The 17,500-nt window shown below is 41.1% G+C and overlaps 1 protein-coding gene across 1 annotated transcript; it reads right to left on the minus strand.

The window, feature by feature from the left end:
* Nucleotides 1–52: 52 nt before the first annotated feature.
* On the minus strand, nt 53–16,534 carry fndc4a (fibronectin type III domain containing 4a; the record flags this gene model as incomplete). Its single annotated transcript, XM_079179795.1, has 6 exons — nt 53–94; nt 1,138–1,271; nt 2,666–2,755; nt 7,232–7,436; nt 9,184–9,299; nt 16,459–16,534. 6 exons carry the CDS (start codon nt 16,532–16,534, stop codon nt 53–55), a joined length of 663 nt encoding a protein of 220 aa, XP_079035921.1.
* Nucleotides 16,535–17,500: the final 966 nt, after the last annotated feature.

The raw sequence follows: 17,500 nt of genomic DNA on the forward strand, positions 1-17,500 counted from the left end.
GTGGTAAATGCATTGATGGTAGACGAGAGAAAGGAATTTGGCTTCCTTCTTCTCAAACTTCGATGATGTTGATAGACGGCACAGAAGGATGAAACTGCAACAGACAAGATGGATACAATTCATAATTAGTCATTTATCTTTCTCCTTTACAAAGACTTACTTTGATGACAGAAGACAAATACCGTGTTACTGTTATCTGGCAGAGGACCCATACACCCAGCTAGTATTATTTAAATGCTGGAAGACTCCTGATAATCTAAATTCCACTTTAACCGCCACAAGACTTTGGCATAATAAAAATGTATTGTTGCATTTCACACCATTGTTGAGTAATATATAACAGATTTATGTCGCTATGAATGAAATTATAAATGTATTTTGAATGAAAAGGAAAATATGAAGTAATTTTATTTCAACCCCGTGAAAACGGTAACCATTTACTGTCCTTGGTTTGATATCAGATTTATTTTTACTTTTAAAGGAAAACGTCTTTATTAGTTAAACATACACAAGTATTCTCCACATGCCTCCACATACAAATTGCATTTTCTAATCAAACCGTCAATTCAGCTGCCTGCTTGCTGTTAATCTATTTCATGTGAGAATGTGTAGCCGAGTAAAGCACAAGAGAGAAGGTTCCAGTCGGGTCGTCGTGAGCCAACAGAAGTATATGTGGACCTGCTACATACACCATCGCAGGGCGATGTTTTAGTTATTGATCAAGCACCATCTCCCAATAAATCCACCATTAATCATGGCACATTGGAGCTCTTTGTGTTCCAGCCTGTCGAGTAGAACTAGATGTACCTGCATCCTACAAAACTACATTAAGTGGGGCCCTTAACAGCAATGAGAGGTGGCTGAGCACAATTACACGAATGTTATTCACTGGAGGAAATTGTTTCTGCAGGAAGGTGCTTCACAAACAAAACAGAACATTTTGACATGTCTCAGTAAAAACACAAAACAAGTAAATGAGATAATAAGAATGATGATGGCTGAATTCCGTTTAGCTGCTTCAGTTTCAGGGTGGAGGTGTTTGTGTATGCTGGCTCGCTGCCGCTCAGAGAGTGTGTACACATGCAGTTGCTTGAAAGAGGCTTTATGTGGACGTGTATTCAGAGGAGTCACGCTCACCTTGCTCCTCAGCAGCCCTCCGCTGTGGTGCTCCGGCGTGCTCCTCTCTGACGACGGCTTGGCCTTCTCCTTGCTGTTGCTGGAGTCGTTGTCCTTGATGATGTCATACTGCCGGCAGAACAGGGCGATAACGGCTGCGAGGAGGTGAGGGATGGGCACATGTGCAACACACACACACACACGCACACAAATGACGATAGGAATTCAGTGGTGGGGCGGCAACTGTCCCTCACAGACATGTCACCACTTCTTCTAACTAAGCACGTTGAAAGGCCATGTTGATAACGGAATTCTGCTCCCAATGGAGCGTGATGGCCGGGCTTTTATCTGAAGGCTTGGAAGACAGTAATTCTCTCTGGAGTTTGCTTTGCTACCATATGCAATCTGCCAGATGCAGTTCTGCCTCCAGTTCACTGTGTGCTTACAATTAACTTCCTTGCTTCACCGGGGTCATGAATTTCTATGTGAAGGCTGTCATTAAATATTCAAAAACGGATCTGGGGGTTCTGCTAATGAAAACTAGGGAGCTGTGAGAAATAAAAGTCATTCATTTGAATTAACAAGTTATTATTCACGCACGCATCGTGTAAGTGCTCTGCAATATTGCAGCTACATGTCATTGTGAGACATTCATGGCAGACGTCGCCACTGGTTTGTTTGGTGGTTAAATTACTGCAGCGTTTGTGTAATTTGTGACGTTTACATTACAGTGTATTGTAATGTTAATTTAATGTGATTTTTTTATGAGGTTCACAACATTTTAAGCACTTTTAGAAACCAACAGAACACAGACACACTATACAATATAGCAGAGGAGATTGCATTGGGTTGAAGCAATTTGCTTACTACTTTATCATTCCATTCACTTTCTTCAGACCCAGACCAGTGAACGGTAACACAATAAAAGATAAAATGACACGGATAGGACAAATATATCGAATAAGAAAGGGAATAAACAAATACATTAATAAATACAAATGTAAACAACTGTCTTTTGTAGATTGTGAACGTTTGGAGGTGCTTGATAACTTATGCTCACTTTAAACTGCACTGGCTGCAAATGTGCAGTCCATGATGAATGTTCCACCTGAGGTGCTTTTATTCTTCCGCTCCCACTCTTCACAGCCTCCATGTTACTTTGGTTACTCTCATTAGTATTATTTAACATCTCACTCTGGTGCTCGTGGGTGGGGAAACACCGCTCCTGGCAGCCTGTCAGATGTGCCACTTCTCATTGTACCTCAACACTTCATTAATCAGCACACTTCCTCAAAGGAGTAGAAACTCATACATGGACGGAGAGCTCGGTTACAGAGAATGCTCAGGAAAGCGTGATGTTGTTTTGACATCGCTGTTGGACTTTAACTTCCACTTAATAGGGATCCTATAGGTCTTGATTTGGACGGCTGTCCATTCATTAGCGTCTTATTGATTGGTGTGTCAATGTATTTATGTAGCTCTGTCAGGTGAGCACCATTAGTCTATATCATTGAGGCTGACAATAAATACAGTCAGACTGCAAACCTACCTGCCCACATGACCAAGACCACCACAATGATGATCATCTCCCCTGTTTGTAGATGACGGGACTTGTCCAGACCCTGCACAGTGGGGTCATCTATGAGAGAGCACAGACAGGACAGGTACAGTCAACACAGACTCCTGAATACTACTGAGAACATTTGGTCCTAACCTTTTTTTACATGGAAGGGACAACGTATGAAATAGATCGATATGCAGTCCAGTTGAACAAAATCACAACCAAGGATTGGAATAATACCCTGACATGTCAGTAAAAACTGATCATTGACTTTTACAAAAGTAGTATTAGTTACAGAGCTCTTTACTGGATTTCCTAATAATGTAAGATCTTAAACCCTCATTCTGTCGCTAATGACCGGCAAGTGGACACTTCCTTTATCTCGCATGACTGTTATGCCATTTAACAAAAAATGTCCGAAAATGTGGTGAGCATCACAAATCAGTGCTGTAGCATTAATCCTCCTTTAAGTGGATTGACTATGGGCCTATTTCCACTCTCCAAACTATCTCTTAATATCTCTTCTGTATGGAACTCTTCCAGAGAACCACTCTGCACAATTGCCTCTTTTAGTGAATCAAGTTGTCAAGAAACTGCTATTACGGATTGGGGGCAATACTGCCACGTTGTTTTTAAAGTCTCGGTAGTTGTGAGTATGGGAATGTGAGTGGAGACAGGGACGAAGTACATCACCGTGGAAAATAGCTTCAAATTACAGAAAAGTCCTCGATATTTATATGCATTAATGGAAAAATGGGTTATTTTTCTTATTTTCTTCATTGAAACCAATCTGACCATGAGTCATTCTAACTTCACCACTCACCACCTCCGTTGTAGAGATTCTGGAAACTGTAGCAAAACAGCGTACATCGGGCATGCAGCGCAAGCCTCTCACAACTTTCCACATCTTCTTTTCTGAACCATTTCACTTGACAAACGTTTATCTTTAGGTCAGGACGGAAGACTGACGGTGCCTTCCCACTGTACAGAGATCTGTAGAGCTGAAGTCAGACTGTGCATTACACTGTAATGCCCGGTCAGGACTGAGGTCAGCGCAAAGTATGACTGGTGCCTCCTGTGAGTTGCACTCCACTTTATTTATCCTACATCTCTTTTATCTGTCTGACCCTAACCAACTGAAAAATAAAGTAGTTCTGCATGTATAAAAAAAGAGTATGCATAGAGAAACTACTGGTAGGAGGCTGTTTCGGTAAGGATTTTTCTCTTTTGGGGCTTCTGTATTCTGCAACACTCTCCAACTGTTTACTGTTTACCATTTCCTAGTCGATCTAATGACCCTGCTTCATGTTGATACAAAGTGCTTGTGTTGCATGCTGATATGCAGTATTTCGTACCACAGAGTGAGTAAATAGAATTTCCCGATTGACCTGAATCACATGTCCTGCTGCTGTATCATACATATTTCATGTCGTGGCACCACACTCGGATATGCCGTGTGATTCTCTGCTGTAGCGGAGGATGAGCAGATTGTGGTGCTGTCGGTGCACCAAAGAGTTGGTTTCCCACAGTGTTGTTTGTGGCTGTGAACTGTGTCCCAACACACCAGGGGTGCTGTACTGGTGCCACAAAGATGCGACGTGGGATTTCCTCATTATGTCTCCTACAAACTAAGCAATTTAAAAAAAACCTGATTTTAGACTACAGGTGAAAACAGTGCTGTTCTAATGTATATGTATATAAAACATGAACAACAGATGGAAAACTGTGAGTATCAGTCAAAGTCAAAAGAATATTTTGCTGGAAGCAAGCCGCGTGCAGCGCACCTTTGTCTCAGTGCTGTTTGTGGGAGAGCCATAGGTGTAGCTTCTGACTCAGCAAAGACAGTTTGGCATCTCTTTGAAGTATCGTACAGTAATTGTGTCTAAGGGGACCACCTACCTAGTTAGATTTGACTGCTCAATGCATCCGTCCTTTGAAAGTATTTATTTTTTTTCTCCCGTGTGAAACCCTTTGACAGCTCAGGGACAGCAGGTAGCATTCATACCGCCTTCGTGTCTTTTATTTGGGAATCATTTATATAACGTATCTGGATATTTTTTGTGTGCACTGTGGCATCACATGCTAATGAATACAGCTCTCCCCCCTTTAATCACAGGTGTCCGTCTGTAAGCAAAAGAGAATCACTTTCAGTATAATGAATATTACATTGTAAATCGCTTGTATTTCAAAAAGTCCCTTCATTATGCTGGAATCATACCTCAGTGAAATGTATTATATTTGAGTCCTTCAAAATATGTTTAGTTCGCAAATGTAATACAAAGTCATTGCTTAAATTAGTGGAATACAAATAAACTGCTGACATACAACAAAACTGAATCTTAAACCCTGCTGATCTGACAACAGCACCACATACCTCACTTTTGAAGGGCAGGCAAGGCACACAAATATATACTCTGATTAAAAGCTTTCCGCTGAACTAATGGAATTGAAGTAGACTTTGGAAAGACATATTGATCCTGGGAAAAGAAAAAAAAATCACAGTAGCTTATTTAAATTCAAATTCCCCAGCAACATGTGGCGTAGGTCTTGCCAGGAAATACTTCATATGAAATAGATTGGTTCTGAATCTAGTTCAGGCCAGGTGTACATTCAGCGGCATAGGATGCACCAATATGTAATCACATTGTCAAGGAGAATTGCATTGAGGAAAAAAATAAAAGCATTATTGATTCATGGGTATCATAGCTCTAGCTCTTAGGAATGCCTGGAACATACCGCAAATCAATTTAGTTTCAATCGGAGGCGCTCGGCTGTGACAAAGGATCTCTGAAATGCCTCTGTGATGCTGCAGCCAACTAGATTAAAAAGGCCTTTTAAGGAATAATGCTCAACAGGAAGATCCTGAACAAGAAAAATCCATATTACATTAAGGTGCATTAGGTTTTATGATGAATACATATGCTGCTATTTTAGGATGAAACTTTGTAAACATCCTTTCAGAAAGTGCAAAAGCTTGCCCAGAAACACGTTTACTTTCCATAAAACAACGGACATTGCTTTTCAGGGGTTGTGAGTCAATATCATGGCTAAAAGAGGTGTCTCAAACCAGTATGTAGGAGAATTTAATGTGTGTACTTGATGCAGTTAAAGTATATTTCCAAGAGCATATCTGCTTTGTTTTAGGACGTGTCTCTACCTCTGAAGTGTGGTTAGTTATGTGTTGCTGATGTTGTGATCTACTCACTGCCTGTTACTTCTTTATGTTCTTTCACTGATTGCACCAGTGGGGGTCATTTTAAATCATTAATTAGGTTACTGTTGCCGACAACATCAGAGTCAAAGTATACGACGACACAGTGTCAAACATTAAGTTGAGTACTAAACTTGACAAGAGTTACGTAAAGAAAGTGGGATCGGCCTTTTGAAAACTGGGGCATGAGAAGTCAGCAGTGCTGGCCTTAGATTTATGGAAAGCTGACACCGATTGTTTCTACTCTTACAAACACAAACTCCTCCCAATGCTGCTCATCCACTGAGTGGGCTGTGTTTTTGACCCACTTGGATGACTCTGTCAAATCCTCATTCATGTTGCACATTTAGTCTTTTCCAAGAGTCTTAGCATTTGCCATAAATCAAAACATTGATCAGGATTCGACCAATGTTGATGGTTGGTTAGGTTTCTAATGTCCATTGCTTTTAACTTCAAATATAAGTACAGAGAGATTTCATGTAAAGCAACAGGAAAAGAGTGTAATGTCAGTGTCTGTATTAGCTGGATGGACGGTGTACAGGCTCTTGTGTTGAACTTGAGCTTAAATTAGTTTCTTTCTCTTTTGCCGATCTTGCAAGCCAAACCAGAGTCAACTGCAGGGAAACGTCAAATGATTCACTTGCATCTGCACTTCTTATAATCATAAACTGCTTACAATATAAAGCAAAAAGCCTTTTCTCACAACTTCCTCATCTGCGTCATGAGAATTTGAGAGATACTGAACTTATTCTCTCTTGGTGCTGGTCATATTTCCTCAAGCCCATGAGCATAGACCAATCCAAAGTGCTTCAGAATGTGTCCAAATCCTGATTAGGCACCCAGAGTGATATAGCATAAATTCAAAGGAGCTTGCCTGCAGCCATGCTTGAAGAGTCTGTCAATAATGAATTGGTTTCGAGGAGAAGATAAACCTGCATAGAGCCGCCTCAGACAGACGCTGTGAGAGGAGGCTTCAGGTCACCTGCTCTAGCCTTTGCTGTACCTCATTTTCAATGTCAGCGTGCTTAAAATCATTCAACAGCCAGAAGAGGCTTCAGAGCAACAGCAGGAATGCATCTGTAATTGAATGCTCCTGTCTGTGCCTCGGGGGGGAAGAGGCCTAAGGCTGTACCATGCACTGTAGAATTAAAAGCAAAGCATTGCCTTACATAACACAGCGCGATGCCACACTGTGAAAAGATTGCTGCAGTGACCAGTTTCTAACCTTATCAATCCTTCTGTATTTTGGCAAACTTCATAGCATCTACTAATCAACACGTTTTGAACACAAACAGAGAACCATTTTTTCAAATGAACTTTGCAAGAGGTAATAGGCAGCTTACCTTGATTGGAGCTGTTGGAGGGGAAGCGGTCTGTCTTCTTGAGGGTGCGAAAATGGACCTTCTTGCTGCCTTGGCTTTCCCCATAGAGGCCAATTGACTGGACCTGTATGATGTAGTCCGTCTCCTCCTCCAGGTCCCAAAGGACACAAGAGCGGCTGGTGGTGTTGACTTCCCGGATGAATCTCTGCGTGTGTCCTTCCTGCCTCTGGGGTTTGGAAGAGGGATACAATAATCAAAACATTGGTCAATGGGGTGATTGTCTTACAATGTGTTCCTGAGCAAGACACTCTCCTCTGTAATGGGTTTTCGTAGTATGAATTTCATCTTCATAGCATCATACAAAAAAGCTAAAAACAATCATGTAGCCTACCTATTTTTGGGCCGTGATAATGTGAGACGGAGGTGACCAACCAGAAAACATTCAAGGTGTTGGAGAACGTCATGCTGGGTACTTTATCATATTGACAGTTGGCAATTTTGACCCACCATATGGAGTCTTGACTGTGGAGTCAATATTTTGATTAATTTAGACTCCAAGAGCCTTGAATCACAAGCTTTCAGAGTCTCAGACTTTGTCTTTGACCTTTCAGAATGTTATTGGAGCAATGAAGACCCGAAGCTGTGAGAATTATCCCTCCTGCTGGCATGCAGAGCTCTCCTCTTGTTGAGCTCTCTATGTCTCTCCTATCTGCACTTGAAGTGGCTTTGGGCCAGGTGTCTGTGTTTTATGGCTCTGCTTGACTGAAAGATCTGATAAAACAACTTAATCTCTGTGAACATTGAATAATGTCATTTTTAAACCGCCACACCAAACGTGTTCAGATTCAGCTGCATATCATGACGAACAGCCGTGTCGTAAATCGGCCATCAGTCTCACTGACTTAATAGCAGCAGAGTTAAATGGCTGCACGATGTTTTGAGTTGCATAAAGCATAAACACGATTCCGGCACCATATGCCATTTAGCCATTCAGCATTAGCATTTATTGGTTTAAGCCCTTGAAATGTTTTTAGCCTAAAATAATGCTGTTTGGCAGCTTCACATAGTCCCGCTGCACCCCTTGTTTTCTCTTGACAATGTTTTATTCTGACTCCAGGCTTGAAGGCAAGATTTAGTCTGCCTTTACAACCGTGTGACACGGTAGAAAATGGATTACAGGTGCACGTCTTTATGCTGCCTTCATGGTGCGCCAACAGAATTTCAACAGGACACGACGAAGGCTCAATGCCAAACAACAAATGGCAAAAGCCAAAAAAGCTCAATGCCAAACAACAAATGGCAAAAGCCAAAAATAAAACAAATGCAATATTCTGTAACACTTTACATGATTCCCATATCTATAATACATTATGAATACACTTGTAATGCATTTTAATCTGCATAAAGCCCTGTATACCTACAGTTATAAGCACTCATAAATATTCATAATGCTTTATAACAATAATTTTATACAGTCAGGTATCATAAAACGTTGTAATTGTTGGTCACTCACTGACTTTATTTTTGCAAGGATCATTGTGTATTATAACTGTCAGTAATACATTATATTATTTCCATAATGCATGAAGTCAAAATGTATTGAACAATATTTTGCGTGTTCTAGCATAGGTTTAATGATGTGTTTTTTTCCCTACGCATAAAGAAAACTGAGCATTTGAGTAAGTTATAATCACATTATAATGCATTATAACAGTGATTATAATGCATTATAAAAAGATTGGAAAGACAATGGGAATTACAATATGCAATGATCCTTCCAGCAAAACAGTAATTATGAAGTATTTTGATACTTGACCTTATAAGTCATATGTTATGGTTATTGCTATTAATGTTTAATTTGTTATACAGTGCTATAAGACGATTATAATGCATTATATAGATATAGTGTTATCCAGTTCTCCTGCTAACCTATCCAGAGTCTCCCAGATTTTCATTAGAAGTTCAGGACTAACCTGTTGCGAGATTGAGAAACCAATTATTATATCTCCCTCTGGAACTTCCCAGGAAACGGTTGCCGAGTCGGCCCGCAGGTGCATGACGGACACATTGACGGGAGCCGGCGGCCGATCTGAAGGAACGGAAACAGAAATAGAGGGGTCTGTTAATCCACCCACTAGATATTAAATGATCCAAGCCATATGTGTCCACACCTGCACCTGGAAAGTCTCAAGCATTGTGTTGGCACTCTGAGCTCACCACCGGTGTCTATTTGTAATCAAAAGTGAAGTTTGTAGATGAATTAGGAAACAGGAAACAGCAGCAGCACGCTGGGAAACCAGCCTGGGTTGTGTCATCTTGGTACAGTAAACGGTAGGGTCTGATGCGTTCAAGGCTACGTGGAGATTAATTTCACTCAAGTACATTCCTGTTATTCCAGATACCACTGTCAATGTTTTCTGACCCACAGTCCTCAGACAAATATACCATTTAGTGTGCCACCTCAGCTGCTATGTGCAGAAGTGTCACTGTTATTACTCTCCTGACATTTAAACAAACAGACATTCATACTGTCATAAACACAACTGTTTTCTCTGGCAGCCTTTTCGTGAATAACAAATTATTAGAACTCTATGGAAATAGGCCAATATTTGTAACATGTATTTATAAGGAAAGGCCAGCCACTGATAACACACATTATCCACTCCTCTGACCAAACAATTGTATAACAAATGAGAATATTAAAAGTAACAACTAGGTTAAGTAATCTAGTTACTACGTGTTTAAATAGACCGCATGCTCGCATGTTATTGTCAACCTGCAGAATTAGTAAAAAATCCCATGTGTAACAATAGATATGTACATCAGATATGTATACATTTTTAACCCTCTTAACAGCTTTGTCTGTCAACCTGGCAACACAGTAACCACAGTGTCTATTTCACGTCCACCTCCCTCGGACAGGGTTACCTTTCTTCACCCTGTCACTTTGCAGCCATCTATCATGATTTGGATGCCGGTGGAAGCGTCGATTGCAAAGTGGGACAAAAGCCAGAGAAGCAAAGGGAGGGGGGGGGGGGGGGGGGGGGGGGGGAGAAACAGAGTGCGACAGATCTAATAGAGGGCACAGTACAGCTTCAGTCTCCAAGCAATCGCTCGGGTGCGATGGGATTGGCCGGGTAGATGGAGACCTAGAGGCCATCCCCAGGGCATTTGTCATTAGCGTGGGCGTAATGGACTTTATGTGTTGTTGCAGAAAGTAACTGAAGCAATGTTGAGACGGTCAAGTGTGTGCAAATATCTTGTTATGTGAAAAATAATGACAAAAAGAATAGTTTCCAATGGGGATGGCGTCAGAGAACACAACATTCTGAAATGCTTTTCCTAATGAGATGCAACAGTATCATGGCTGCTCATCAGTGGTAAGATATTTAGTCACAGCTTTCTCTTGCAGTTCACTACAAAGGAAGTGTTAATTCACAGTATTCCATTCAATATGTAACCGCTTTCATCAACCCATATAGCATGAGCGCAATAACCCATAACACAGTTATCTTGATTTGACAGCCAAAGGCATGTGCTGTACACAATATTTAATCCAAAGAGTGCGCTTGAGAAAGAAAGATGAAAGATGAAATGATGAAATTGGGAGCCATTACAAATGATTTGCCGTTTCCTATAGCTCTAGGTCTCTCTCACATCCCTCTCCTCTTATCTCCCGATGTCTCCCTTTTTGATCTCTCCCTCTCTCTCTCGCTTACCCTTCGTGCACTTGTGTCTGTTTTTATCTCGGAGACAATCAATGATGGCCTCTGTGTATCGGTGTAAAAGGTGACATTGAGGCAGATCTCAAGACCCTGTGGTCAGACGAGGCTATCGGTCTCCCTGCCTCGGCCCGTGTGGAGGGCGTCGAGGTCAAACACAGGCATGAAGCTCAGTTCCTGGTGCTCATGACAAGGCTCAGAGATTGGTTTGTGGAGGGGAGTGAATGAGATGAGCTAAAGGCCAGAGTATAGCTTAGCCTGTGGTCGGGAGGACAAGAGGAAATTAATGTTCCAACTAGTAGAGAGAGCGGGGAGAGAAGAGGGCTTGGCTGGTGGTAACACTGGTATCAAGAGGTCACATCTGTCTCATTTTGTCAATTTAATGAGAATATTATTTATGGAAGCAGGTACTAATGTGTTAGGATAGAGGTGCAGAAGGTTAAGAGGTAGGGGAAGTCAAGGGATATATTGTCCTTGATCTTTGGAGAGCTATAGGAATGAGTCATACATATATTTACAATAATGGCTCCTGTGTCCTTGTTTCTAAATGACTTCATATTTTGTGTCATGAAAATGTAGACAAAATATGTAATTGAATCTATTATTAGTAAATTTACATCACAACATGCTGGGACATTAAACTTGCTGAAATCTAAAAGAGGTAATCAACAAATCAGATGTTGGCTTTGACGCAGCAGGATTAGGTTTCTGTCTTCACATCTCATTTCTAAAAGCCACACTGAAGCTTTTTATTTTTGCAACTGCATCATATACAATACACACTTTACCAAAAAATACCAAGGATGTTTATTGGATAAAGTCTAACTACTTGACGGGTAAACAACGTGAAGTTTAGATTGCCGTCGGCACGTGTCGTACAGTGCACACACTTCAGAATCAGGTGTAACATTAATCTGAAACAGGACACATTCATTTCTCCTGAAGCCTGTTGTCCTTTCGGTAATGGGGGTTACAGACAACCACGCATGGGCAAGAAAAGCAGCCAGTAACCATGATGCATTGTGTGCAGCTCATTTACTGGTGATGGAGTAAGTGACGGTTCTGTTTGAGCAGGCCATGAATCATCGCTAATATATAAGTGCCTCCTTCGTATATGATGTTGTTGCCATTGCAGGCAGTTGAGCAGGACAAGCATACATTCAACTGGGTGAGGTGACTTTTTGCACTGTAGAAGATTTATATTCAACTAAAACTAATATTGTTGAAGTCATTCATTTTATATTTTAGAAGCACATGATGAATAAAAAAAAAAAGTTCTCCAAAATGAAAAGAGCAGAAAAAACAGGTGACTTGATTTTCTACTGTAAATGTTTTTTATTGATGTGAAGTTCAATAGTCCGATCCTCTTCCCCATGTTCCCCTCTAGCTTGTTTGATGTTCCCTTCTGCAGCGATAAGTGTCATTGTGGGCACTTCAATGTTTGTTATCGGCCACATGTCGCGAGTAAGCCCCACTCCACACGGCGTTATGTAAAATCGGGGATCAAACAGCAGGTTACAGCAGCCGTGTGTCTGTGTAAACAAATGGTAAGACCCTCTTGGGATGTGGGCGCACACTGCCAGGATGAATCATAGCGTATAGCCAAAGCCCAGCGCATTAGCTGCTCCGCATCTAAGCGACATATAAGTGCTGGTGAATCTCCGGATGGCTGACGAGACACGTGGAAAGGAGCCCAGTTTCATTTGCTAGAGCGAGGTATCTCAAATGTTGACCTCTATATTGGCTGGCGAAGCTCAATTGCTAAATATATCCTGATTTATAATACACATGATTAGTTTATTGGTTGTTTATACTGTATATTCACAGGATAAGAGAAGAGATTGTTTTTTTTATGGTCAAACAATAATTTTTGGGATTTATCCCGATAAGACAACCTGTGCAGCTTTTGATCAAACGCCACCTTGGATAACCATGAAGCATTGATTTAACAGAAAACAAATTTGATGCGAGTAGAAAATTGGAAAATCACCTTCCTGATTTACCTAGAACAAAATTTGACAGATGACATGTCATCCCCTTGATTCCGCCTGAAGAAAAGCATTAAGATGGAAATGCATGGCCAATGCCCAAAGCAATAAATCTGTCTTTTTGTGTTTGCTTTATGCGTCTGACGTGGGTTAATAAATGATAGCACTCATGAGCAAATACACAAACTGCACCTAGGGAGGATCAGTTTAACTTTCTGTTTCAATGCCCTTAAATCTCCTCACTATTTGTGAAGAGATGCGGTTTCTGGATGCTAAGCACACATCGTAATTCAATGCATGTGTGATAGCACAGCCAGCGACCTATTCTGGCTCCAGTTCGTATCAGAAATCTTCTGCAGATTGAATCCAGTTCTTTCTTTTGAATGATTTTCCAAACGGCTCATGCACTCAAAACAACTCATTTACTGTTAGAAGTGTACCAATTTGCTCTGTGACTCTGCAGATATTCCAGACAAAGAGAAGAAGCTGCTACTTCTTCATTGACAAACAATGCCAATGACATAAATTAGTGCTAAATGTTCCAAATGACTGATTGCACAATAAGCTCTCAAAGGTGCATATTTCATATTGCTTCAAACACTTTTAAAAAAAGAAAACACTGGTTTACCAAGGTTGTGGACTATAGTATTGATCATATTTCACTCTCAATTGCCTCTAAGCTGCTGACAGTTTGAAGGGCTGCTTGTTATTGAATCATTTTCTAAAATGCATAATGCCTTAGTCCCTTGAGGGATAATATATTCACTGAAATAAAGGCAATAAGTCATAACAGGTGCCGTGAATTTTGATTTGTTGCCCAGTGAATCTTTAAACGTTCTTCGTCTGGATGTGTTTCAAACCCTGTCGTGGAAAGTCTGAATGTTCTCCTCTGCACAGCAGGAGTTTGTCGCACAGCTGCTCGCAGGCCCAAGTGTTGCAAATCACCTGGTAGCAGAGCTCGTTTTATCACAGCTGCAGCACTGCCTGCCCCCATATTACCCTTCAAGACCATTTTCTTCTCCTTTCCCTTCTGAGATCCTGCCTTTCTTTTACATTTGTATGCATGTGGGAGCAGTGACTTAATGTGATCTGTGATTAAATATATGACTTAACTACTATCTAGCGCAGCAACAACAGTATGAAGTAGCTATGTAGCTGGATAAAGATAAAAGGACTTGACTAGTCAGTCGTGGCTATGCTTTTTCTTCCATATTAAGCCTCTCTACAGTAGAGATCCGGACCCGGACCCAGACGATGTATTATTCATAATTCATCCAGTTCAATTTGAAAGCTGACAGTAAATATTGTTGAGATATTATTTAATTGAACTTTCTTTTTTGGATTTGACAAACAATAATAATAAATCATAGCACAAATTAGACATTACTGAGATATTCCGGACCTTTGCATGAGGAAATCCTCTGTAAATGGACCTTGTTTAATTTTGATTGAATACCCCGGCTTACACTCTTTGTCACTGACTCAGAGGCTGTGAAACGGCAGCGGGACCAGATGGTGCCAGTTTAAGCTTAAAGTAATCACTGGCCAAACGTCAAGGCTTTTCAGCAGCAAGCTAACATTAGTTCTTCCCAAAACTGTAAAGTTGTTTAATAAAGAGTGTGTACCATTCATTTTATTGGCTATAGTGGTATGTTGACTGGCTCTACAGATGTCAACAAGACACCAACAAGCACACGATCCGTTATGATACTAAGACACTGATACACACACACGCACACACACATATTTAGTTTGTGTGTAAATTGTCTGCCATCTGACAGCAGATACAATAATGACAACATGAGCGAACATTGGCCCTCACTATGATGGATTCCGCTCGAATGCAGAACGTCTATTTGTCAAGAATGTGTCACAAGGTTTATGAAGAGCAGATTGCCAATTTGAAGAATGATATGAGCCTGGCCGTCCAAATAAATCCAATAAATTCTACTTGACGTGTGCCGTGTGCCTGAAGCTCTGGTTGTTGGGATTTATTTTCAAGCATGCTTGTGTGTAAATTGTGTTACCCACAATCAAGTATTTCTTGTCAGGCTTGAAAAAAATACTTGTGTGGGCTTCCGCTGTTTTTCTTGGGCAGATCGCATCATACCACAATTTTTCTCAATGACATCTACATATTGGAAGCTAAATTCTGACTTGAATACATGATCATATGGAGCAAATGTCATGTTGAAAAGCATTCTTAATGGATGAATGAAATGCTTTGAGAACAAATCCTCCACCATTACGCTTTAGTATCGGTTTCAAAATGTTGAAACAAATTCCGCTTCTTGAATTAGCAAAGAGAGGCTTGACCAAAATGTTGCTTTTCCTGCTTCGTTTAAATGTATATGGACAAACTCACTATGAACCAAAGAAGCTTACAATTAATTTAGAGCTGCATCTGAATGTCACTGTGAATCCCATGGGCTCATAGCATGCATGAAGCTGGCAGTAAGAAGCCACATTTATATTTATGAGTGTCATGTTTATTACTTTAAGTCTCTTTTCCTGCTCTAGACAGCCCCCGTGCAGAACTCCGCTGAGATCAGAGATGCTTTTGTGTTTCACATGTCAGCGCAGAACATGTCAAAAAAGCTCTGGATATTTGCGCCAGGCAGACAGTGCACACTCCCACAGATACAGTGAGGTGCCAATCTGATTTTCACAAGGCGCTATCACATGTAAGACTCAGTTCCCTTGAGAGGCGGGGGGGGGGGGGGGGGGATAGAGGTAGACAGGTTGACGATTCATTCACATTAAGATTGAAACTGAGCGTGCAAAGGACAGAATGCACAATTATTATGGGAGTGTATACACTGTTGTAAATGAGACCACCTACAGTTGAATCAATCTCTCTCTCATGTTTGAAGACAGTGTTGGTTCTGCAACTAGTTTTTCGATTGTTATTATTAAAGAAATGTAAATACCCCATATATTTCGGTCACCTGTTGGAGCTTTTATATATTTTCACATCATTCAGTAGTGCCATGACTCAATAATTACATTTTCTTTCTTTAATCAAAGAAGATCGAGAGCAAGTGCCTCTTAAGGGAGCAGACGCAATGAGAAAAGGCTCGATGTGACTGTAGTGCAGATTCTCTTTTTTTGGAAATTAATGGCAGCTTTATTGCTGTGAATGTGCTCACATTGTTTTTTGATTAGATGCATAAGTAGGGCATACTGTCAAGGTTATTCTAGCAATTATTGTATATCTAAATGTCTTGTTTTTTTGTAAACGATTCAAAGAAAGTAAAGGCATAACAGTTCATCTTGAACCTCAACATAAATGCAATCCATTTTATACAGGTGATAATGGATGAGCGATAGGTGAGTAGACCTGAGCAAAAAAAAAAATGGTTGTTTAATGGTTATGAAATTAAGTGCATCACCAGGTGCAGATCCAACAACAGCCTCGTTCGACTATCAAACAGTAACAGCTTTGTAATACTTTGAGCATGGCTAATGGCGCATTTTACAAAGCTACAAAGTGAACAATATTTGATTTGACTCCTCGGCTACAGAGGCTGATACTCACTTGCAGCTACCAAGAACATGTCGCTGCCAAAAAGCAACAGGACCACGGAGTTGACCAAAACAAGCAGGCGAGCCATGTCTCGGTGGGTATCGTTGCTCTTCTTTAGATTATAACGCAGATCTCCGGTGCTTGAACGGCAACTAAATCGCAGCAGTTCATCTTTATAGCATGTTGATGAATGAATGAACGGTTCCTGGCTGACTCGGGCTCGCAGCTGGTCAGTAAATAGATAACCAGTGAAAGTACGTGACAAATGATGTCTTCACAAACATTTTGTCGAGCCGAGGCATATTCTTCATTTAGTTGTTTAGTTGTTGTTGTTTTTTTAAATCCACAAGTCCTTCGTCCTCGTGTCCGAGTTAAATGTGGTGTCCGAAACTGTGGACGTCCATCATCCCCCGCGTGCGTGGAGAGCTCGTGTATGAACAGGTCGTCGATAAAATGACGCTCACAGTCTCGTCGGTCCCCTCGCAGACTGAGGGGACGCCGCGGGGCGATTCAGCACCATGGACAGCCGCTAAGTTGTCAGACTGCCCCCTCGTGCTCCGCAGCTCAGTGTTTACGGCTGTTTATTCACGCGCGCGGGGTTGGTAATTCCTGCAGTCCTTTTTTTTCCGGTAAAGTAGCCCGTCAGACCCGCAGGTTTCTAACACTTTGCGTTTCACCTCAAGTGCACGCGCAGCATTCAATGATTAATGTTCCACGTGTCAGCAGCGGCGGCAGTATATACACGCCTACCCGGAACACAGCTGCTATAATATTCCACTAGCGATACCAGAAGCTAATATTTAAGAGAGTGTGTTCATGTTGTGTGGACCGACAGGGACATTTGAGGGACATTTCCCGAGACAGAATGTTTTCCATGGCTGCCAGAAAAGACCATTAAACATAGAATAGTGGTATTGTAGCATTGCTCTACTTCATTTAACTTGTGGTGGGAAATGTAATGAGCATGAAGTGTTTTATATTCAGGCCATTTTCCGACTGTGTTCTGTATACAACCCCAGCAGCAGCAGGTCGATGTGCTTCTCAACCACCATAC

Source organism: Pholis gunnellus, assembly GCF_910591455.1.
Source record: "Pholis gunnellus genome assembly, chromosome: 19".
Lineage (NCBI taxonomy): Eukaryota > Metazoa > Chordata > Actinopteri > Perciformes > Pholidae > Pholis > Pholis gunnellus.